This window comes from Microcebus murinus, chromosome 12 (genome assembly GCF_040939455.1).
Source record: "Microcebus murinus isolate Inina chromosome 12, M.murinus_Inina_mat1.0, whole genome shotgun sequence".
Lineage (NCBI taxonomy): Eukaryota > Metazoa > Chordata > Mammalia > Primates > Cheirogaleidae > Microcebus > Microcebus murinus.
In genome coordinates this window covers 62,476,101-62,499,256 of record NC_134115.1, presented here as the reverse complement: position 1 = coordinate 62,499,256, position 23,156 = coordinate 62,476,101, and the positions used below count along the sequence as shown (strand labels likewise).

General features: G+C 49.1%; 1 protein-coding gene and 1 long non-coding RNA gene across 2 annotated transcripts in view; one reads left to right on the top strand and one right to left on the bottom strand.

Moving 5' to 3' along the window:
- The window catches only part of COL15A1 (collagen type XV alpha 1 chain), a 102,408-nt gene extending 81,253 nt beyond the window's left edge, over window positions 1-21,155 (bottom strand). Inside the window, exons 1-3 of the mRNA XM_012769013.3 lie at window positions 21,024-21,155; window positions 20,631-20,748; window positions 20,465-20,550 (exon numbers count right to left, since the gene is read on the bottom strand). Coding sequence (XP_012624467.2) covers window positions 20,465-20,550; window positions 20,631-20,641 — 97 coding nt within the window. The 5' untranslated portion in view covers window positions 20,642-20,748; window positions 21,024-21,155. The remainder of the gene's footprint in view (window positions 1-20,464; window positions 20,551-20,630; window positions 20,749-21,023) is intronic.
- On the top strand, window positions 20,454-21,419 carry LOC142874298 (uncharacterized). The gene is made up of 2 exons (XR_012922117.1): window positions 20,454-20,577; window positions 21,118-21,419. It is a non-coding gene; the product is annotated as an uncharacterized LOC142874298 (long non-coding RNA).
- The last annotated feature ends 1,737 nt before the right edge of the window (window positions 21,420-23,156 follow it).

The following is a 23,156-nucleotide window of genomic DNA, read 5'->3' as shown; positions in this document are numbered from 1 at the left end:
CTCAGGCTTGAGGCTCACTATACTGCTGAGGCTGAGGTGGTGGCCTCCTACCTGCATGGAGGCCAGTCACGGGGCATCATGGGGCAGGAGAAAGCACAGGCAGCAGCAGAGAAGGCACCAGAAACCCAGGGACAAGACTCAGGGGCAGGACTCCTGCTGCTTCCACCAGGGGACAGACCCAGGCAGGCTTCCCTCTGATATTAGCACAGCAATGGAGCACCCTCCCAGCCAGGCTGATGGGATGCTGAGTCCCCCAGTAGCTAGATCCCACCGAGGGAAAACAGGAATGCCCTGGGGCATGGGGTGAGACAGCCAAGTGGCCCAGCTGAAGGAGGCTGGCCAGCAGGAAGCCTGGCCAAGGCAGTCCCTGGAGGTAAGTGGACATGGAGAGCTCCAGTGTGCTGGGGTTATGTGTGTCAGGAGAGGGTACCACAGCCAGGAGGAAGCTCATGGTCTCCAACAGAGCTGCTCGCCAGGGAAAGTCTGCCTAGAGCATGGCGGGCCCACACCTGCCTGGAAAGGCCTGTGGTGGCCACTTCCCCAGGCTCACCCTAACTTCCCCTTGCCCCACATTGAATTCAGGGGTCTGAAAACATCCAGAGAAAGCCACTCCAGCTACACTGAGAAGCTGGGCCTGGTGGTCCCCCATTCTCCATGGGACCCCTTCTAGATGTCTACAAATGAGTCACACCATCTCCCCAGGACCCCAGCTCCCATCCCTGGGTGAGTTTTTCAGAAAGCTCCAATTTCTCACTACTTTATCATTATCTATTCATTTGCCTGTGTCCCCCACCAGCTTGTGAACCCTTCGAGGGGCAGGCAGCATGTTCTGTTTCATGCCTATATCCCAGCTGCAACCCCTCCTCCCTAACATGTGGCCTTGCCTGGGTAGGCAAACATTGAGCATTTGATGCAGGCATGCATGCATAAACCAATGATACACATGTGAGTGAATGAATGAGCTCAGTGGATTCTGGACAAGAGTGATGTTTGCCCATCTTAACCCATCACATTTATTATCAGTAATCACAAAGAACTCTAATGAATGCCAGTAGCTGTCCTAGTAATCCCACCAGCACCATTAAGCTTAATATGTACTTACTGGCCTAGCTCTCATCTGATCCCCACTGTTGAGATGTAATATAACATTAATAGCCACACAGAGTCTTGATCTTAACTTTTCTGAGGGCTGCAATCTTCCACCCTTTTGGCTGACCCTTATGTAGGAGGGCTTCAAATGACCTGCCTTCTGCAAAATGGCGGTCTGTGGCTCTCACTTGCCAACTGAGTTGGGAGTGCCTCTCCTAAGCACACTGGCTTCTCAGACTTCAGACTAAATTCCAGCCGCCTCCATCTTCCCCCTCCCTGAAACCCGGGTCTGGGTGGGGAATGTGAACAACAGATGCTTCCCCTCTCTGTTATACACTCCTGGGGTCCTTGAGGTTTGGCTGGAGGCCCCAGGGAGACTGCCCAGAGCCTATGTGGGTGTCAGAGCATGAGCTGGGGCCACTGGGCGAGGTGGGACTAGATAGGCCAGCCCTCCAGGTCCCAGGAGCAGAGCAGTAAGATTCCCGGTCCTCCTGCATGGAGGAGGCTCCGCCTCCCTGGAGGGGCAGCACTGGGTTGGTAGGGGCAAAGAAGGAGTATTTTAATTCTGAACTTTCCAAGTCTCTTTCTAAGTGAAGCATGTCCTGGGTGTTTCTTGAATTCTTAGACATGGTTGATCCTATGTGGTCAATAAAATCTCTTAAGAGTTGCTATCCACAGGGCTCAAGGCAGTCATAAATTACATCACCCAGCCCCAAGGGACTCAGCCCCAAGGGGAGGATGGATTCCAGAAGAGGAGGCAGGAGGGCCGTCCTTATCGTTCACTCTATCTTGCCAAGACCAGCATCTACTGCCCAACCTTGTCTGGACTTGGCCCTGGGCTGGGCTCTGGGGGTTGAGAGGACAAGGAATTTGGTCTCCAACTAGTTCTCAGCCTGGTAGACCAGACACCAACACCCAGATCCCTGATGCAAGTGGCCTGAGCTTGAGGCCATGAACAAAGGGCAGGCAAAGGTCTAAAGGGGCCTTTAGGGAGAGCTCCCTGCCTGCTGGAGGGTCTGGGAAGGGGACCTGCAGGAGGGGGCATTCGAGATAGGCCTGGGGCTTTGCAAAGGTGAATGCAAGGGAGCAAGCAGAGGATAAGCAAACCCACAGAATCAGGAAAACTAAGGGTATGTAAGCAATTGTGGGGACAGGAGAAATGGGACCCCGAGATAACCTCCAGCATTAGAGAGAAAGGAGAGAATTATGGATACAGTTAGATACAGACTTAGAAATGTTAATCTAACAATAGGCCAAGCTCCAAGCTAAGCTTTGATGCATTAGCTCATTCAATCTCAGGGCAGTCTGGTAAGTTGGGGCTGTGACTATCCCATTTTGTAGATGAGTAGACTGAGGCTGAGAGATCAAGGCCACGTGCAGGTAACTGGGATGGCCGGGACTTCCCAGCTCTTTCTACTCTTCATCTCTTCTCTCAGGTGATTGGAGTCAGATAGTGGACAGCCTCGAATGTCAAGCCAACAAGGCTAAAATTTATGCAACAGGCGATGGGGCACCTCGGTGGCTTTCTGAGGAAGGCTCCAGCTGACCATTTTAGGAGGAATCCCCACTTCACCCCGAGCTGCTGCCCCAGGCAGTCAGGCCCCTTCCTTTTCCTTGCCAAGGCGAGGGTGGAATTGGTGATTTGGAATGTGGCGTGAAGGCGGTAGTTTGGCACCAGCAGGAGACATACTTTCCTGCAGTCTCTCAGCACTTGGCATGTTATGCCCTGGGCAAAATCGAGCTGCCCTGGGAACGGCCTGGGCGTCCCAACAGATGAGCTTGTGTGAATTCAGCCAGGGCAGACAGGCAGGCCGGTCAGAATGAGCTCATGGCTTCAGCAGGCAGCAGGAAATCCTCCCTATGCTGACCAGGGCAGACGAAGAATCAAGGGAACCTGCAGGGCTGGGAAGGACCTCAGAAAAAACCCAGTCCAGTATCCCCAAGATGAGGAAACTGAGGCCCAGACTGACAACATATCTGGCCCAAGCACCTACAGCATGTTGTATTCCCACTGCTATAGACTCTCACCCATCACCCTGCAGAAGGCCAGGCATGGGAAAGGCCAGGCTTGGTACACACTAGGTGCCCAATATAGGAATGAATGCATTGGAATCTGTAGTGGGGGTCTGTGGTCCACATGTAATGACTCTGATGCTGTTGACTAGGAAGAAACAGCCTAAGAAATTTATCCTGCAGTTGTTATCAAACACACTGCATCTTCCTATAGCCTTTGCTGCTCGGTTGTGCAAAGAGCTACTCTCTGCGGGATGCTGGAACCCCATTTGGCTCTGAAATGGGATTTGAGTTTGAGGGAACAGCCAGAACAGATGGTGACCCTGAAGTCATATTTTGAAACAGACTGACTCTTGTTTAATTTAGATGAAAGTACAGCTTGACGGTCTCCAAATGTTTGCTGGAGGAAGAGCCTGTGGACCTCCAGGGTACTGTGAGAGGGAGTCAGTCCTTCCAAGATGAGAGCCCAGGAGACACCTCCTAACTGGAGCCCAGAAACCGATGGGGATGGGAGTTGTGACCTCGGAGGGACCTGAGGAGGACCAGCCTCGCCCAGCATGGTGAGGGCAAAAAGACACAGAATTCAGAGACAGAGAGACCTGCATGTAAGGTCCTGCTCAACTGCTTACTAGCCAGGTGACCGTGGGCACTTTCTTTAACTTCTCTGAGCCTTAGTTTTCTTGTCCGGATGTAGAGCTAGCAGTAGCTCGCTCTCGGGGTGGTGGTGCAGGGTGAATGTCAGGTGCTGAGCACGTCCTGTTCATTTGCTCATTCATTCATTCGTTCATTCACAAGCGATTGTCAAGTACCAACCATCACGTGCCTGGGACTCACTGCTAGTGCTGGAGATGTGGGGTGAATGGCACGGAGGCTCTATACTCAGCTCTTCATCCTTGGAAGGGCAGCAGCGCACCTGGGGGCTTTAGGATACTGGTGCCTGGCCCCAGCCAATCAGAATCCCTGGGGATGAGGCCCAGGCCTCAGTACTTTCTGCAAGCTCCCTGGTGATGCTGTTGTGCAGTAGGGTGAGGTCCACAGTCTGGGGAGAGCACTCGCTGACTGAGCATGGCCACCCCCAGGCTCTGCCCCGAGCCCTCCTGAGCACTGCCCACGGAGTAGCTCACACAGCACGACCACCCCTGTCCACAAGAGGAGACCAAGGCTCTTCCTGAGCAATGTGCCCAAGCACATAGCAAATAAGGGGCAGAACTGGGGTTTGAAGTGCATCTGATGGTTCCAGTGCTCAGCTGTAGCCATGCATGGCCAGGCACGGCCTTGTGAATGGTACAGATACGGTCAAGCAGCGCTCCGGAATTTCCAGGTGGTGTGATGCCACCCACCTGGACTTCAGAAGACCCAGTTCTAGATCCAGTTCTAGACTCACACATCTTAGCTATATGACTCCCAATAATTCCTATTCTCTCTGATTCTCCATCTTCTCATCTTTAGTTTGAGAAAGCAAAAATAGATGATCCCCAAAGTCCAGCATTTTCTGGGCCCTCACATTCCCCATGAGCGCTGATGGAAGCAAGATAACTGGGGAGACTTGTGAGTCCTGTGAGAAGCCAGGCCCTGGGGGCCCAGCTGCCCAAGGTGCAAGAATGGCGAACTCCGCCTTCTCCACAAGGAGCCACTGTGCAGCAGGGCCATGCTGGGTAGGAGGCTGCCTCCAAAGGGTGATTCTTAGAAATCCTGAACTTGGCAGGACTGGCCTGAGTCCCGCATGCATATGCATGAGCCGCATTTTTCACATTCCACCCAAGCTTCCCATGCTAGGGCAGCCCCACACACTGATTCCTGGAAAGGTAAATGCACATTGAGAAACGAAAACTTCTCACAGCCATCAACACACACACTTGCATTCATCTGACAGGCATGTATTGAGCACCTGCTTTATAGCAGGCACTGTTCTAGCTGCTGGGGTCCAGCAGTGACCGAGACAAGTTCGTTCCCTCTTGCAGTTGACAGTTACAGTACAAGAGTACAGAGGAAGACAAGACATGAAAAGAAATCATGTCAGACCTGGATGAGCCTTAGCGCCCGCCTCACCCTTTCACTGCACAGATGGGAAGAAGCTTCTAGATGCCAGGACCGACTGGATTCGGACTACATAGGCGAACCTGTCCTCACTTGCCCCTCGCCACCTGTTGGTCAGGCCTGTGAGGCCCCAGGGCTGAGGTAGGACCAGGACTAGGAGCGATCTGTGCCAACTCCAGGGCTTTCACTCAAGCCCTGCTTGTCTAAGATTTTGCTGCAAGTCTCGTAAATTCTCTACAACTCCTGTTTTATGTAAAGGTGGGACCCTTTGCCCCACCCTGAAGCAATTCACTGTCTGGTGAGCAGAGGCAGGAGCAGGGCCAGTGGTAGAATCCAATTCTGTGCTCTGCTGAGACCAGCGGGTTCAGTGCAGGGAGCCCTGGGCTGCGTGTGCTGTGGGCCCCCTGGGACGGTGGGAAGCCAAGTTGCTTCCCCGGGGCCAGGCTGGGGAAGTCGGCTACCAGGCACAAGTTCTGCTCTCCCATCTGCCTCCCTCCCTCACCGCTCTCCACCTTGCACAGGCTGCCCCTTCCATCCTCTCCTCGTTCTGTTCCCTCTATCTGGAACATTCTACTCCTCTTCCAATCTACCAGCCCCACCCCCTCTCCTGGCTAAATCTGTTCACTCCCTGCTCGCATCTCAAATCTCCCTCCTTAGAGAAATGTTCAGTGTGTTCTTAGTTCTCACACTTCTTTGTAACACTTCCTACCTTTCATAAATTTTAGGAGCCTTTTTGTACAATCCTTTAGCAGTGTCTCTGCCCCCCATTAGACTGTAGGCTCGTCATCTTCTGCCCAGTACCTCACACATTGCCTTGTACCCTGTAGGCAGTCAATAAATAGCAAGTAAAAAGGGAGTGAACAAATGTATGAATGAAAAACCCACCAGGCTAGGACAGGCAGAATCACCATTTCTACCCAGGCCAGAAACTTTGGAATCCATCCTATTGCACCCATCCACACGTGTAAAGTCTATGTGTTACCTTTCCCAGCTCAGATTATGGTTGTTTATCTCTCTCCACTGCAAGGTCAATGATTCTAACCTCCTAAGATGAATGACATTGTCCCAGCCCTCCCTGTCCTCACTGAGATGGACTTGCAAATGAATTCTGACCCTTGATGGAATGAACTGGGCACAAGCAATGCTAAGAGAGGCCACAAGAGAGTTTAGGGAGGACATCAATTAGCAATGAGATGGAAACTTGTGACTGGCCACCACCCTTTATTGAAGGCTTACCGTGCACCAGGCACTGCACCAAGAACTTGAGGGCATTCTTTCATTTACTCATCACAAGAAGTCTGAGGTAGGTATCATTATTATTCCCACTCGATGGATGAGGAAACTGAGGTTTCAGGAGTAGTATTACAGTAAATCGTCCAAGGTTGCCAGTGAGTATGTGCAGAGCCTAGAAGCAGACCAGCTCCACCTGACTCCACAGCCCCTCGCTCACCCACCAAGCTACAGCACACTTCAGCGCCACACACATCCCTGGGGCCTGGTTAAAGTGCAGATCCTCACGCCGCAGATCTGGGCAGAAACTGAGACCCTGCATTTCTGATGGTGAAACTGAGGCGTGCTGCCAGCCCAGGGAGCAGAGGCAAGGGTGAGTGGCAAGTTTATAAAGGAGGAAGGGGAAGGAGGATTTCGCTAGGGTGGGGAGAGCATTTCAATAGACAGCACAAGCAGAGATGGAGAAGGGGACATGCATGGTAAACACAGAGACCAGGGGGAGTTCAGCATGGTGGAGCTGGGGCACAGGCACAGCTATGAGAGGAGAAGAGGCCTTGAACTCCAGCCCAAGGAGTGTGGAATTTAGTGGAAAGCATGGAAGGGTTTTAAGAGGGGATGTGCCATGATGTGACCTGTGTTTTAGATGAGTCACTCCAATTGCAGTGAGAAGCTATGCTAGAGGACGGAATGATGGCCAGGGAGCTGCCACAGCAGTCCATCAGAGACTCGACACAGGCCTGAACCCAGCGGGGCAGGGGGACAGAGGGAGACATTGCATGCAACAGACATTGCAGGGTCAGAATTAATTTCTTTAAAACAAAGCTACAGTACTCTTTCCAGGTGCTAAAAATTTCTCAGCCATCCCATGCACTAGAGCAACACTGCAGAGATCACAAAAGCCAGTGGCGGATATAAACTTAGATGCGTATGATTCCAACACCATCACAAACAGAGCCACTCTTAGAAATGGGCCCCAGCAGCCACTTCTTCCAATCCAGCCACATCGTCTCTGTGGTGAGCCAGCCTTTTCCTCACTTTGCAGATTAACTGTCTGAGTCCGGAGAATGGGAGTGACTTGGCCAAGCTTCCATGGCCAGGCCTAGAACCAAGACATCCTAACCACTAAACCAGTGCTGTGCATCTTAGAGCACTTCCCCAGCAGGGAAAATGAAGACATTCAGTTGCAATGTCATATCAGCCTGCACTTGCAAATATTAAACAAACAAAACCATTCCATTCCTTAAACTGGAAGCTCATATCCTAAAAGGGGTGGGGAAAGCTCTGAAATGGAGCCATCTACTGTAGACAGTTAAACCTGAAATAAAATTAGAAAATGTGTCACATGGAAAAACTCTGCAGTGAGAAATGGTTTCTTCACCTCCCCCCCCCCCCCGCCTTCCTTTTCTCCTTCTGTGGGAGAGTGAGTAATTTGGCATTTTAACCAGACAGGGGGTGCAAGCAGCTATAGTCCCTGTTTTGTACCAAATACACACAGTTGTTGGGCAGTTTTGTGTCCCGACTCATGAATGGGATGTCAGTGAAGAATGTGCTCAGCAGTGAGATGAACAGGGCTGAGCTGAATCACTGCCCTCAACTGCTCCAACGTTTGCAAAACTGGACTCAAATATCCTGGAATGTTCATACTAACAGTGCTTTTAGAGTTTGCCTGATCCAACCCCTTCATTTCCCAGATGGGGAAACTGAGGCCCAGAGAGGCACAGAGATTTTCCCAAGGTGGAAGAAAAGCAAGGGATTGTCAAATCTGAGGCTCTGGGGGAGTCTCCACCGTGCCCCGCTCTGCCGCCACTGTCGCCTCCAGCATGTCAGGGACCCCTCTGTGGCTGGTGGTGACCTGAATGTAGCAGGGTTCCACTGGGTTATTTCTTCCGCAGGCATTGCTCAAGTACATGCCAGGGGCCAGGCACAGGGCTGGGTGCTGGCGGCACAGGGAATAACCCCAGTCTGGGCGCTCAGAGTGTCCCCCAACACTCCAGACACTCTGGAGGCTCTGTTAGTCTGAGATCAGGGTAGGGCAGGATATTCTGGGAGATAAGGCCAGGACAGCATATGGTGGGACTTCAGAGGGCCTCAAATGCCACACTAAGGAGCAGAGTGCTGTATTCATCTTCTACTGCTGCTGCAAAAAATCACTGCAAACTTAGTGGCTGACATCAACACAAATTTATTGTCTTATAGTTCTGGATGTGAAAAGTCCAACACAGTTCTTACTAGGATAAATATTAGCATTTCAATAGACAGCATTACTTTTCTGGAAGCTTTAAGGAAAATTTTCCAGTTTCTAGATGTTGCCTACATTCCCTGGCTCGTGACCCCTCCCTCTATCCTCAAAGCCAGCAGAGAAGGCTGGCCAAGTCCTTCCTATATCACATCACCTTGACCTCTTATGCCTCTCTCTTCCACTTTTAAGGACCCTTGTGATTACTTTGGGCCCAACCAGATAATCTGGAATAATTTCCCTCTTTTAAGGTCAGCTGCTTATCAACTTTAATTCGTCTGCAATCTCATTAGCTCCCCTTTGCCACGTAACCTACTGGAATCACAGAAACCAGGGTTAGGATGTGGGCTCTTTGGAGGGCCCTTACCCTGTCTACCACAGACGGTATCGTGGGAAGACAGCAAAGGCTTCTGAGCAGGGGCAATCCAATCACAGCAGGTTTTAGCACGCTGCTCAAAAGTTCATAGCATGCGAATCACCAGGGACCTTGTTAAAATGCAGACTCTAATTTACGGGGTCTGGTGGTGAGGCCAGACATTCTGCATTTCTACCAAGTTCCTAGGAGATGCTGATGCTGCTAGTCCGTGGACCACATTTGAGTAGCAAGAAGCTAGAAAATTACTACGGCTGCAATGTGGGGGATGGGAGGTAGGGTGGAGAGGATGGGGGCTGGAGACAGACCTGTGTCCTGCTTTCAAATTGTATTTGAACTTCTTCATTTCACAGGGCTGTTGTGAGAATTTAATATATTAAATATGCACACATACATCAATATAAACATAAAATTTATATATATATATAAAACTTATGTGTGTGTGTGTATACACATATTAAAAAAACTTAAAACCATGTCTGGCACATAGAAAGCACTGTGTAATTAGCACGAATCATATTCTTGGTATTTTCTCAGGTCCATGTGAAGCACCTGGGCACTGGCCTGGGAATCAGGATGCCTGGTTGTAGACCTGGCTCTCCTGCCAACTTGCACTGTGACCTTGAGTTAGTCACTTTCCCTCTCTGGGCTCTCTCACCTCTGTTCTACTGGGTGGAATGGTTATAACTTTCCAGCACTGGAGAAGCATACGTTAATTTTCCGTTCATGAAACATACTCTACCCCTGACATATCTGGCATAGGCAGCGTTCACTCTCACCCCTGCTCCGGCCCCACCGCCCTGTGTGGTGGGTGGTTGCAGGGTGGTCTTCCCGGGGGCTAGAGGCACACATAGACTCTGCTCTGGTCAAGTGTTCATAATGCTGGGTTTTCACTAAGATCTCCACAGTCCCGGGCTTTGAATGATTCATTCATTAACGTATTCAAATGCTCATTGTGCCCGTTCGGTGCCATGTCAGACGCTGGGGAAACATGGATAAATAAAGCAGGGTTCCTGCCCTCAAGGAACCCACAGCGATGTGGAGCAGGGGAGTAACGAGACATTGCACTGCTCACCAGTGACGGGCCCGATGTTCACCTCATTAATCCGTACAGAAGGAATTATTTTCCCAATTCACAGGCAAGGAAGACGAGAATAAGAGAGGCAACTACCCCGGTCGCTCAGGCGGAAGCGCAGAGCTGGGATCTGAACCGGGACCCTGGATCCCAGAGCTCACAGGTGTACCTGCTGAACCTCTCCCTGGGGTGCCAGCTCTGCCACCTGTGTTTCCACTGAGGAAAGGCACTTTCCCTCCTTGGGACTCAGGATCGCCACCTTTGAGACGGGGTCATTGGATTGCACTGGTTGCTCTCAGTCCTGGCTGTACCTTGGAATCCAGCCAGAGCTTTCAATACCCACTGTTGCCTGGCCCCCGCCTTAGATGAATGAAGAACCCCTGAAGAGCCAGAGGACTGGGCATCAGGCTGCCTTAGAGTCCCCAAGGTGATTCTAAGGTGCCCCAGGGCTGAGAGCCACCAAGGTGCTTGTGACCTGAGCTCTCACATTCTAATCTCCTGAAAACCCTCTTCTCTTCTAGCCCTTACCACAGTCACGTGCAAAATGGATGAAGACAGGAGATGCACGGATGAGGGATGAACCCCCAGCTCATGAGACTAAGGCCACAATGTGCTGAAGGAATGTGAGCACCATCCCCTTACCTGTTGTTATTTTCTCATTTCAGATTAGAGACACAGCAGCAGGGAACAAAGGCAGGGTGAGCTTGGCATTCTCATACACTGTGGGGAGTATGAATTTCTATTGCCTTTCTGAAGAAGGCAACAAAGCCTTAAAAATGGGCATGCACTGGACCCAACAATTGGTTTTAGGAAATTGTTTTGTGCTGGGAAACAATTGCAGAAATAGTCAAATACAGAGCTCAAGACTACGGTCATCACAATAGTGTTTATAACAGTGAACACCCAGAAACAGCCTAAAGGCCTAGAAGGAGACTGGGTTAATTATAAGACAGCCATGTCATGAAATACTATTGCAATCACAAAGAGTATTAGAGAAGAATAATTAGTGTTCCACAGAAAGAATCTAGATGATTATTAAGAGGTTAATAAAAAGCAATTGACAAAATACAATGTACATTCATAACCAGCCTGAGCAAGAGTGAGACCCCATCTCTACTATAAATACAAAGAAATTAATTGGCCAACTGATATATATATAAAAAATTAGCTGGGCATGGTGGCGCATGCCTGTAGTCCCAGCTACCCGGGAGGCTGAGGCAGAAGGATCACTCGAGCCCAGGAGTTTGAGGTTGCTGTGAGCTAGGCTGACGCCACGGCACTCACTCTAGCCTGGGCAACAAAGTGAGACTCTGTCTCAAAAAAAAAAAAAAAAAAATACAATGTACAGAATGATCTATTCATAGGTCATTGTGCACATTTAGGAGTGGAAAATCAACTTGAAACATACTCAGTCAAATGTTAGCAGGGTTTATCTCTGAGTCATGAGATAATATGTGCTCTTTCTAAAATTATTTTTTTTGCCCTAGATTTTTATAACTATGTATTACTTTTATTACCAAAATTTTTAAATGTTATTAAAAAAATAAATCTCTTTCAAGTCTGCTTACATCCTCTGCCTCCCCCATCTCCTGGTGGAAGTGGATGTCGCCGCTTTGGTCGTGCAGATGCTCGTTTGCACTGTGTCAGGGCACTCAAGACAAGCTCCTGAGCACTGCAGCCAGCTGCTGCATTCCCGTCTCTCCTACTAGACTATGGGTCCCTCTAGGGTGGGCACTGTGTCCAGTGCAGCTCTTTAGCCGCCCACTCCAGAGAGCCTTGGAGAGAGCAGGCAGCCAGGAAATATAAGAGAAAAACAGATACCTGTAAGTGTAGCCCTAACACAGAACAGGCAGACTGTTCCGAAGACTTCAACAGAAGTTCTCTTTGGGAGAAAGCTAGTCACAAAAGACCTCCTAGTTGCGGGGGGTGGTGGGGTGGCTTTTAAGCTGGGCCCACGTGAATCCTGCAGTGATGGGAAGGGCAACTCCTAAGGTCAGGCTGCTCCCTGCAAGCCAATCGCCAGCCAAGCTCCCCAAACCCAGGAAGGGGCTTCCTAATACCTCATGTCAGGGGTCCTGGTTGCTTGAGATGCAAAGGCCCTCAGCACAGTTTTCTGCCCTGTCCAGTGCTTTAAGTCAACCATGACATGCAACAAACGTGAGCTGGATTGGATTGGATTAGGTAGGGTTGAGTTGGGTTAAACTAGGTTGGATTGGATTAGGTTGGGTAGAGTTGAATTGAGCTGAGTTGAGCTTATTTCTCATGGCCGTGAGGAGTGGACACTCATTAGGTAACCTGGGCCCCATGTCTCCCTCATTAAGTGTTGCCCAGGAAGAGGTCTGATCCTTCTCCTGGATTCTTCTTTTTCCTTCTCTCTAGTTGGGGTGGACCAGCGGAAGGTGATCAGTCAGCAAACCTGGTTCCTCCTAACCCCTCTGACTCCATGCCAGCTCCCCTGGCTCTGCTGGCAGCAGGAACGCAGGCCCCACAATCTGATGCTCTGATTTTGAAACCTGAATTGTGTATATCCATTCTCCTCACTGGACATTGATGTCTTAAACTGAGTCTTGTTGTAAGATTACCTCCTTTTCATAACCCTCACCTACCCACCACCGCTAGTATTCTCCTAATATCCAATCATCTCATGAGGAAATTATGCAGCAAACCAATCTGTACTAAAGAATTCATGGCTTAATGAAGGAGGCAGGGGTGACTTATCTTACTAGACTTTAAAACACATCACAAAACAACAATCACCAAGACCATGTAGATTTAAAACAACACACACACACACACACACACACAAGCACAAGAAAGTGACCAGCAGTATAGAGATTTCATAAATAAATTTATATCATTAAAAGAAAAAATTGTATATGATAATGTATCATATAACAACGATGGGCTATACAACAACAGGGCAATAGCTCACATTTTATTAGTTCTTTGGGCAATCCTGGGCGCCATTTTGGGAAAGAACTGACAGTAGTTTACACCTTAATCTATGGTCCATTTTAAATGGAATGAGCTATAGACATTAAGAGAAAACTGGAAAATAAATTCATATATTGAGCTAGAAGAGAAAAAATAAATGCACAACTTTTGACAAAATGAGGCTATCTGAAATGAGTAGAGATAAGCTAGAAGATAAATTGTTTCTATAATTATGTAATAAAAAAGATAAAGAGCAAAGTGACATTAGTATACATTCCAGCCTAGTTATCAAGTTATTAAAGAAAACGGAAAGCCCCATAATGTTCCCTGGTTACTCAGTCATGGTCACCTACAGTTGGCAGAGCCGTGGAAGGATCAGGATCACTGACACACCACAGAGGACATGGCAAATTGGTTCATTAGACCACAGTCTACACCAACCCATTCGTTACTTCTTTGGTTCATTGAAAAAGTTTGTTGAGTGCCCGCTTTGTGCTAGCCCTATGCCTGGCATCCCTGTTCTGGGATTCAGAGTTGGACAGGCCCATCCCTGCAGCACAGAATGTCCCCCATATAGCAGAGAGGGCAGCTGAGTAATCAGTGGTCACGGCACAGTCTTAGAAACCCTGTGGCTGAGAGACACCCAATGTGCCTGGGAGGGGAGAGATTCCCAGAGCAGAATCTTAAAGGATGAATGGAGGGTTGCCAGGGCGACTGGGGGAAAGGCATGTTTAAAATAGGACTGGTCTGCGCAAAGACGCAGATGTGGGACATTGCATCTCATTCTGAAACCTGCCAGTGGTTCAGTGTAAGCCCAAGTCAACAGGGGCTCAGTGTCACTGAAGGGGAGGCAGGGTCCTCCATGACAAGAGGGTGACTCCATCCCAGGTGACTAAGAACCCAGCTAGGGCAATTAAACTAGGAAGTATCATGATTCAAACTGTTGCTTAGAAAGATCCGTCTAAATATATAATAAGAACTATCTGACTAGTTCTGCTCTTTAGCAGATGAGTCCATTTAGGGGAATAAAGCCAAAGGAAGTAATAATAATAATAAAAAACCCACAAAAAGCAAAGGGCATTTGTCTGAAGATGTTCCCAGCAGCATTGTTTATAATAATGACTAAAATGGCCAAAGTCCAAGTGGCCAACTCCGAACAATTGTCCTTTGGGAAATGGAGACCAAAGGCCAATGATGCAAAACCTCAGGTGTGACTCTCACCCACATCTCTCTCACTCTGAAAAGCACATCAGGCTGTCAGGGAGCAGGGGTGACATGACTGGAGGAAAATCCTGAACTGCTCTGATTTATATGTTTTCCATTAATCAGGATTTCTTCAAAGTTGATATGCAAGTGGCCAACCAGCACTTGAAAAGGTGCTCAATGTCATTAGACATTAGAGAAATGCAAATCAAAACCACTATGAGATACCACTTCATACTCACTAAGATGGCTATAATCAAAAAGACTGAAAATAACAAGTGTTGGCAATGATGTGGAAAAATTAGAACCCTCAAACATTGCTGGTGGGGATGTAAAATGGGGCAGACACTGTGGAAAACAGTTTAAGCCTTCCTCATAATTGAGACATTGAATTGCCATATGACCCAGAAATTCCAATTTTAGGTATACATAAATCCAAAAGAAGTGAAAACAAGTACTCAAACTTGTACGCAACTGTTCATAGCAGCGCTATTCACAATAACCAAAAGGTACAAACAACCCAAATGCCCCTCAATAGATGACTAGAAAAACACATGTGGTATACACATACGATGGAATATTATGCAGTCATAAAAAGGAATGAAGTGCTGATACATGACATAACGTGGATGAACCTTAAAAACTTAAATGTACATGAAAGAAACCAGACACAAGAGGTCACATATCGAATGCTTCCATTTATATGAAATATCCAGAATGGGCAAATCCACAGAGACAGAGATAGTTTAGGGGACACGGGGAGTGACTGTTTAATGAGTATGGAGTTTTCTTTTGGAGTAATGAAAATGTTTTGGAACTTGGTAGAGGTGTTGATTCCATTTAGCACATTGTGAATGTACTAAATGCCACTGAATGATACACTTTATTTATTTTATTTTTTTTTTTTTGAGACAGAGTCTCACTTTGTTGTCCAGGCTAGAGTGAGTGCCGTGGTGTCAACCTAGCTCACAGCAACCTCAATCTCCTGGGCTTGAGTGATCCTTCTGCCTCAGCCTCCCGAGTAGCTGGGACTACAGGCATGCGCCACCATGCCCGGCTAATTTTTATATATATATATCAGTTGGCCAATTAATTTCTTTCTATTTATAGTAGAGACGGGGTCTCGCTCTTGCTCAGGCTGGTTTTGAACTCCTGACCTTGAGCAATCCGCCCGCCTCGGCCTCCCAAGAGCTAGGATTACAGGCGTGAGCCACAGCGCCTGGCCTGAATGATACACTTTAAAATGGCTAATGTTATGTGAATTTTGCCTCAATAAAAAGTAAGTACAGATATCCAAATGGTCAATAAACATACGAAAAGGTCATTAACTTAAAAAATAATCAGAAAAATGTAAATTAGGGCTATAGTATGATTCTAATATGCACCCAGTAGAAATGGTGAAATTAAGCTCATTGACAAGACCAAGTGCTTGTGAGGAAGTGAAGAAACAGGGACTGTCTTTTCTTGGTGGCCATGTATATCTTGACAACCATTTGGAAGACATGCTGGCATTGTCTGCCTAATTGGCAGGTATGCACACTCTGTGATTCAGCACTCCATGCCCAGATATAGAACCAATAGAAATTCATACATGTGAGCATTGAGAGGCATGTACAAGAATGTTCAAGGCCACATTATTCTATTAACCAAAAGTGGAAACCACCCACATGTTCTCAGGGAAAAAATGGATAAATAACACATGGTATATTGACACAATGGAATATTATACTGCATTGGAAAGGAACTACAGCCACACACAACAGCATGAATAAATCTCAAAAATGTAATGTTCAGTGAAAAAACTCCAACACCAAAGAATGTTTGCTGCATGTAAAAAAATTCAAAATAAAGTAAAACAGAACTTGGGGATATATACTAAGGGAGTAGAGATATTTTTAAAAAGCAAGGAAGCGATGACTATTAATGTCAAGGTAATGGTTACCTCTGAGATGAAGAAGAGAAAAACGCAGCAAAGGGGCACAGGAAAACTTCTATTCAATTTTTTGACCTTAATGACCTTACATGGATGTTTGCTCTGTGATAAATCATTGGGCTGTTGTTGCTTTAGCATGTACTTTTCTGAATGGATATTTTATTTCACAATGAAATAGTATAAAGAAAAATAAATAATTTGCACCTATCAGCAATTTATCAGCAAGAACAAATTACTTGTGATACCACCATCCCTGCCCTGACAAGAGCCCCCGTATCTTCTCAAGTGTTGGGCATTCCAATGACACTGGAACTTTACAGGAACAGAAGAGTTGATCCTGTCCTCCCACTCAGCCCTGACCCATTAGGGGCACGGAAAGCCACCTGGGTGACCCCCCACTGACAATGATCTCTTTAAACAGGACAGTGTAGGAGGAGGGGTTGGCTGCACACTAGACATGCGGGATGTTAGATGAGAAGAGCTCCAGGAAAAACTGCATTACATTTGTCTCTGACCCTGTCTTTCTTCCTGTGAACTACAAGCCCCTCAGGGCAGATCTGTGCCCAATCCCTTTCTGTGCCCTGCCAGCACGAGGGCTGGTACAGAGGCAGTGCTCAGTATGTGTTTGTTGCACTAAATGATGTGGAACAATTAAACCTTTAACTAGATAAATGATGTTTTGTTTCCCAGCATTTTAAATTAGAAGGATTTATAGAAATGAGTGAATCTTACCATCCCATTTTATAGATGGGAAAAATGAGACTCAGGGTGGGAAAAGTTAACTCATCTAAGTTCACAGAGGAAGTCAGTGAGGGAACTCAGGTTTCCCAGTGCTTTAATTCTGGGGATGTTTTGGAGGGGAGGAGAATGATACCAGAAAGCTTACAAAGATGCACTTTTTAACAGATCCAGTATCTGCTAACTACCATACGCCTATGTTCTTCCCGTGCCTGAGGAGCCTCGCCCTGGGCCCACAGTGGCATTCAGGGGAGGTAGGGACAGTAGAGCTGGAGGCCTGGAGTTGCAGGTGAAACTCAGGACCCATTTTCCCAGAGAAACAGTGCACTATGAGGCTGGCAGCTTGTGAGTCACAAGCTGCATGCCAACTCTGTACCTGGCTGGCTGGAAACCCCACCTGGAAACCCCACCAGACCTGGAGCCTAGATGCTCTGGGAAAATGCATTCTTGTGTTTTTATAAACAGCTTTATTGAGGTATGGTTTACATTCTGTAAAATTCACCCATTCTAAATGTACAGTTACATGAGTTTTAGTAAATTTATAGAGTTGTGCAACTACCATCACAATCCAGTTTTAGAACATTCTCCAGAAAGTTCCCTCATGCTTATTTGCAGTCAATCCCTGCTTCTATCCCTGGCCCAGGCAACTGCCAATCTGTGTTGTCTCTGTAGTTTTGCCTTTTTAGAAATTTAATATAAATGGACTCTTATAATGTATGTTTTTTATGTCTGGCTTCTTTCACTTAGTTTAATGGTTTTAAGGTTTATTCATGTCGCTATAGCATTTATCAGCAGTTCATTCCTTTTCATGGCTGAGTAGTATTCCATTGAATGAATATACCACATTTTCTTTATCTATTCAACAGTTGATGGACTAGTTTGGGGCCATTATGGAATAATGCTGCTATGAACATTTGTATGTAAACTTTGGTGTGGACAACTGCTTTTCTTTCACTTAAGTAGACACCTGGGAGTGGAATTGCTAGGTTGTAGGATAAGTGTATGTTTGTTTAACTTTCTAAGAAACTGCCAAACTGTTGAAAAAATGCATTTTAAGCTCATAATAGTCCACTTGCACACATGCTTTCAGAAGCCACCCTGACTGAGCATATAGCTTAGTGGTTAAGAGCACAAATTCTGGAGTCAGACCCTTTGTGTTCAAATTTTGCTTCTGTCACTGAAGGCTGCATGCCCTTGGGCAAATGACTGTACCTCAGTTACCTCTTCTGTAAAAGGGAATAAGAAATAGGGTTGTTGTGAAGATTGAATGAATTCATTCACATAAAGCACTTAGAACACTGCTGGTTCATATGAGTGCTATAAAGTTTTTGATAGCCAGTTGAGCAGTGGCTCCAAAGGAGTGCTAGTCTTGGGGTTCATAGATGTGGAGGGGGCTATCATGGATCTATCCAGTTGCAACTGTGTGGCCTTGAGGAAGTCACTTTCCTTCTGTAAGATGGAGCCCAGCTTACTTTCTAGCACCACTGGGTGGTGGATCCAGTGACTTGGAGGAGGGTAAGTACTTTGCAGACTGCACAATGGACTGGTGTTATGAATGTGACATTCAGATTATGGGGCTCATTGGAGACTGGGGCCCCTAAAGCCTTCTCTACCTTTGAAGCTCCTCTAACTGCATACTAGTATGGTTAAGAACAAGGACTCTGGAGTCAGACTATCTGGTTCAAATCCTACCCCAACCACTTAGAAGGCTTCTGTTTCCTCATCTGAAAAACAGAGACAGTAACAGGCCTCAGTCCCCACCTCCTAGAGTGATTGTAAGGATTGGATGAATGAATATGAACACGTTCACACTCCACCTGAACATGTGGAACATTTTATAAGTACTACCCATATTAAACTGCATTAAAAATTTGGTTTGCAGGAGACTAGTTCACATTTCTAAGAATTCTCTTCCTATTCCCAAAGGGGTACTGAATACCCACCAGATGCAAACAACCCTCCCTGGGCCCTTCTCGGCTCTGCAGGGTCTCCTGGCCCTCCCTTTTATGCTATGGAAGGCAACAGGACTTCCTCTGTGTAGAAACACAGCCCTGACCTGACACGGAGGGATCCAGTCTACACATGCAGGAGGAGAAAGAAAACCAGTTTCTTTCCCCAGATCTCCCTTCCTTTTAGGAAATTGTAAGTTTCAGCAAAGTTCACAAAAGACCACAGAACCCAAAGCTGCCCTCTGCGGCTGAGTTAGCAGTGCCCTATATCACATGCAAAATTGCAATGTTCTGACATGGGCCATGGCGCTGAGAGGCCAAAACTATGCTTCAGCTGCCCTTTGATCTGCAAGAAATGCCAGGCCGGACGCTCTGGCAGGAAAAGCTATCATGGCATTTGGGTCTTGTTCCCAAAGATACAATGGTGTGGGTGGTTCCGGGCTTCCTTAGGCAAACAAAGAGTTAACCAAGGCCACCTTCTGAATCCTCCCCACTTAGGGGTAGGAATACCAAATGGCATTTCCTAGTCCTCCTACTCCCTTATTAAATTGAAGCCAGTGTACTGATCCCCTAAATCCAAAAAGGGTCAGAAGCTACTGCCTGGAAAGCATAGTTCTGCAATGCTGCTTGAGAAAAGAATTTGAGCAGGGACAGGAGGCTTGGGTTCAAGCCCTAGAGGCTTGGGTTCAAGTTCTGGCTTTTGCACCAGCCACTCTCTAAGCCTCTCTCAACCTCAGTGTTCTAAAAATGCCTGCATTCCTTTCCAACACATAGTTATTGCAAGAATCGAGCAGTAACTTCTATCACTTACTTTGTGCCTAATATGTGCCAGGAGCGTGGGAAGCACATTATTTCTAATCTCTCCATCCATCTTCCCAGCATCCCTAGGAGGGAAGTTGGTCTAATGATTCCCTTTTCAGATGAGGAAACTGAGGCACAAAGAGCTGAAATTCATCACCCAGCCAAGCTGCAATTCAAAACCCAGCCAGCCTGACCTTAACTGAGACCCGCTTTAACTCAGATTTCACTATTCATCCAATCTCCTGAGTCCTGCTGGAGAAACTGAGGTCCAGGGAACAGAAAGGCCCAGACCCCCTGGCTCCCAGCCCATAGCTCTTTCCATCGCCCATGGAGCCGGTGCCCATGACAGATGTGGTAACTCAGAGCTAAATTACGCATCAGAGCAATTCTGTTCCGTTACTTCTTGCCGGGTAAAAGCGCCAGGTGTCCCTGCTAGCGGTCATGCTTCACACCTGTGTGCGGAGAGGGTCCCAGACCTGCCTTTACCAGAAGCTAGCCAGAGCGCACGACCTGAGCGCGGACGCCGGATGCGCTGAGGCAGTTGTCGCGGGTGCTGTCACTGTGCTTCCAAAGTCCCTCTCTGCCCAAGATTGGAGGGGCCGAGCCCAGTTTCAAACACCCCCGGTGGTCAGACAGCGGTCCACTCGCCCTGGCTGCCTAGGGATCCCATTCACGGCCATAGCCCTGCACTGCCCGGAGGAAGCTGCCAGCAGGACCGCCAGTGCGCGCGGAGTGGCGAGGACTCCCTTTTATGTCCAGGAATGAGGCGCGCACCGCAGCCGCGCCCGCAGCCAAAACCAACTTCCCCAAGGCGCGGAGGGAGCTGGTGCCACTCTCCGGCCGGGGCGCTTACCTGTCGCGGCGCGGATCTGGGTGACGGCGGAGAGGAGCGCGGAGACCGAGAGCAGCAACATCAGGCACCAGCGCTGCTCGTTCCTCCTGCAAGAAGTGGTCGAGGGAGAGAAGGTGAGGCGGGCGGAGGGTCGGAGGGGTCCGGGGCGCGGGGCAGCGAGTCCTACCTTGGCGCCATCTCGCGGGTCTGCGGAGCCCCCGAGGGCGCGCGGCGAGCGGAGCAGAGCGGTCGAGCCCCGCGGAGGACTAGGGGGTGCGGGTCGCTGGCCGCCGCGCTCGCCCTTCCTGCAGGGAACAAAGGCGGCGCTCGGCAGCGGAGCGGGCAGGCAGGATCGCGGCAACCGGCTCCCGACTCCCAGCCGGCGCCCTGAGTCACCCGCGCTCTGAAACCCGACTCCGCCGCGCCCTGCGCTCCCCCGCGCGCTGCGCCCCACCTCGGGCAGGACGGCGCTCTCACGCCCAGGGAATCCCGCCGCGCCGGCGGCCTCCCCACGCCCCCTCCCCCCTCGACGGACGTGCGCTCCCCGCAGCTGCCTCCACCCAGGCCGGCCTTATATAACCTGCGGGGAAAGCCCCGCGCCCGCGCTGGCCCGGGCAAGCGGGACGCGGCTCCTTCCCGCCCTCAGGTCTGTCACGGCTCCCTCCCGCCCTCAGGTCTGTCCCGGTCGGGGCTGCTCCGCAGACGAAGCACTCTCCTTTCACAGGCGGCCTATGGAATCCTCTCCCCAGCCCAGGGAGGCTGGAATCGCTGTGATTTCCTTATATGACAGATGAGGAGACCGAGGCTCAGAGAGGTGGAGCAAATGTCCCACGGTCACACAGCTGGACTGAGCTACCGTGCACCACCCAGCGCCCCTGACACACAAACTCGCTAGAATGCCCAGGAGCCGCCCTGCTTGGGGGAGCGTAAGTGATACATGCAGCAAAGATGGTCCTAATAAAATATTTTGTGTGTATATCTGGTATTCGAGCGCTTTTCTCTCTATACCTCGTCTGCCCCCTTCACCAGAATGTAAGCTCCAGGGTGCAAGAGTTTTTATTGGTGTTGTTCTCTGTCTAAAAGAGCCCAGGTAGTAGGAGATGCCAATAAACATTGAGTGAGACACCACACCAGGCCCTGGGATGACCTGTGGGGGCACATGAACCAGTCTCAGCGTCCAGAAGCCCTCAGTGGGGGTGAGGGGGTGCAGGGCAGACCATCCCACCTGTACAGAGCTTAGCACAGGGCACTGGTAGATGCCCAAATGGTGGCTTTTGGTTATTAAGATTACCACCAGGCACAATGGCATGAGATCACTGGGTGAGAGGAGGCATCACCAAAGCTGGCTGAGACCTGGACAGCCCTGAAACCGGGACAATGCCAGGTGCCTCTCTGCCTAACACACCAAGTAGCCACAGTGCACCATGGCCCCATGTCAGTGCCAGGGTTTCCTTCCGTACCGCTCTCTAGAACTGCGGTTCCCACCCCCACCCCCAGCCAGCACCAGCCTGTGGCCTGTCAGGAAACGGCTGCACCTCACTGCCTGAGCTCCAAACCATCCCCCAACCCGCAACACCCGCCCCTCGTCCATGGAACAATTGTCTTCCATGAAACAGGTCCCTAGTGCCAAAAAGTTTGGGGACTGCTGCTCTAGAGGACAGGTCACCTCCTGCCAAGCGAGTTAGCCTTGTAGAGGAGGTGGCATGGGGATGTAGATGGCAGCTGACGTTTGCTGGGTGTGGATTAGGTCCCAGGCCCCGTGCTACATGCTTTACCTGTGTTATCTCATTTAATCCCATAACAGCCCTGGAAAGTTGGTACTGCCGCGATCCCCATTTCATAGATGAGGAGGCTGAGATTCAAAACATACTCACAGTTAGTGCATGGCAGCTGCCAACACCCATGCTCCGCATCCCTCAGCCATGCTGCCTGCCGGTGAACCGGAGGCTTAGACCTGCTCCCTACCCATAAGAGCAAAATGGCACTGGGACATGGAGCTCTTGGGCATGAAAGGGTTAATGCCAGCCAAAGCAGAGCAGCTAGCACTCAGAGGAGGGGCCATTGACCTGGGGATCAGGAGCCTGGGTTCCAGTCCAGTTCTGGCCTTGGCTGCAGAGTGATATTGGGCAAATCCTGCCCTCAGTCTGGTTTTTTCTTTCTTCATCTATGTGATCCTGATCTGAATGGGATAACTTGCACACACTGTCCTCTATAAGGCACTATACAGATGCCAGAGATCATGTATGGCAGCGGTTCTCAACCTTTTTGGCACCAGGGACTGATTTCAATTTAGATTTCGTGGAAGACAAATTTTCCATGGATGGTGGCAGGGCGGGGGGGGGGGGCGCGGAGCTCCGCAGCCTGGTCCCTACAAACCTGGGTGATAGTGGTCCTCTGCCCTAGGGTGATCAGGGACCATGGTATGTGGGATTAATGCAAATAGCTTTCCGAAAAAGGAGAAATCAATGCATGGCCCAGAGAAGACTGCAGAGGCTTCAAGGTGGGAGTGACCCAGGCTCTGGAGTCTGCAGAGAGTTTCAAGGACAAGCAGGATGGAAGGGAAGACGATGCTCAGAGAGACACATGCCCAAGCAGGACATGGCTGAGAACCTATTCTGTCAGGAGACGGGACCAGCAGACAGGTTGGTGCTGGAGTGCTGATACCTTCAGTGACAGGCCAGTTGGTGGGTGTGCACATGACTTTGAAGGCCAT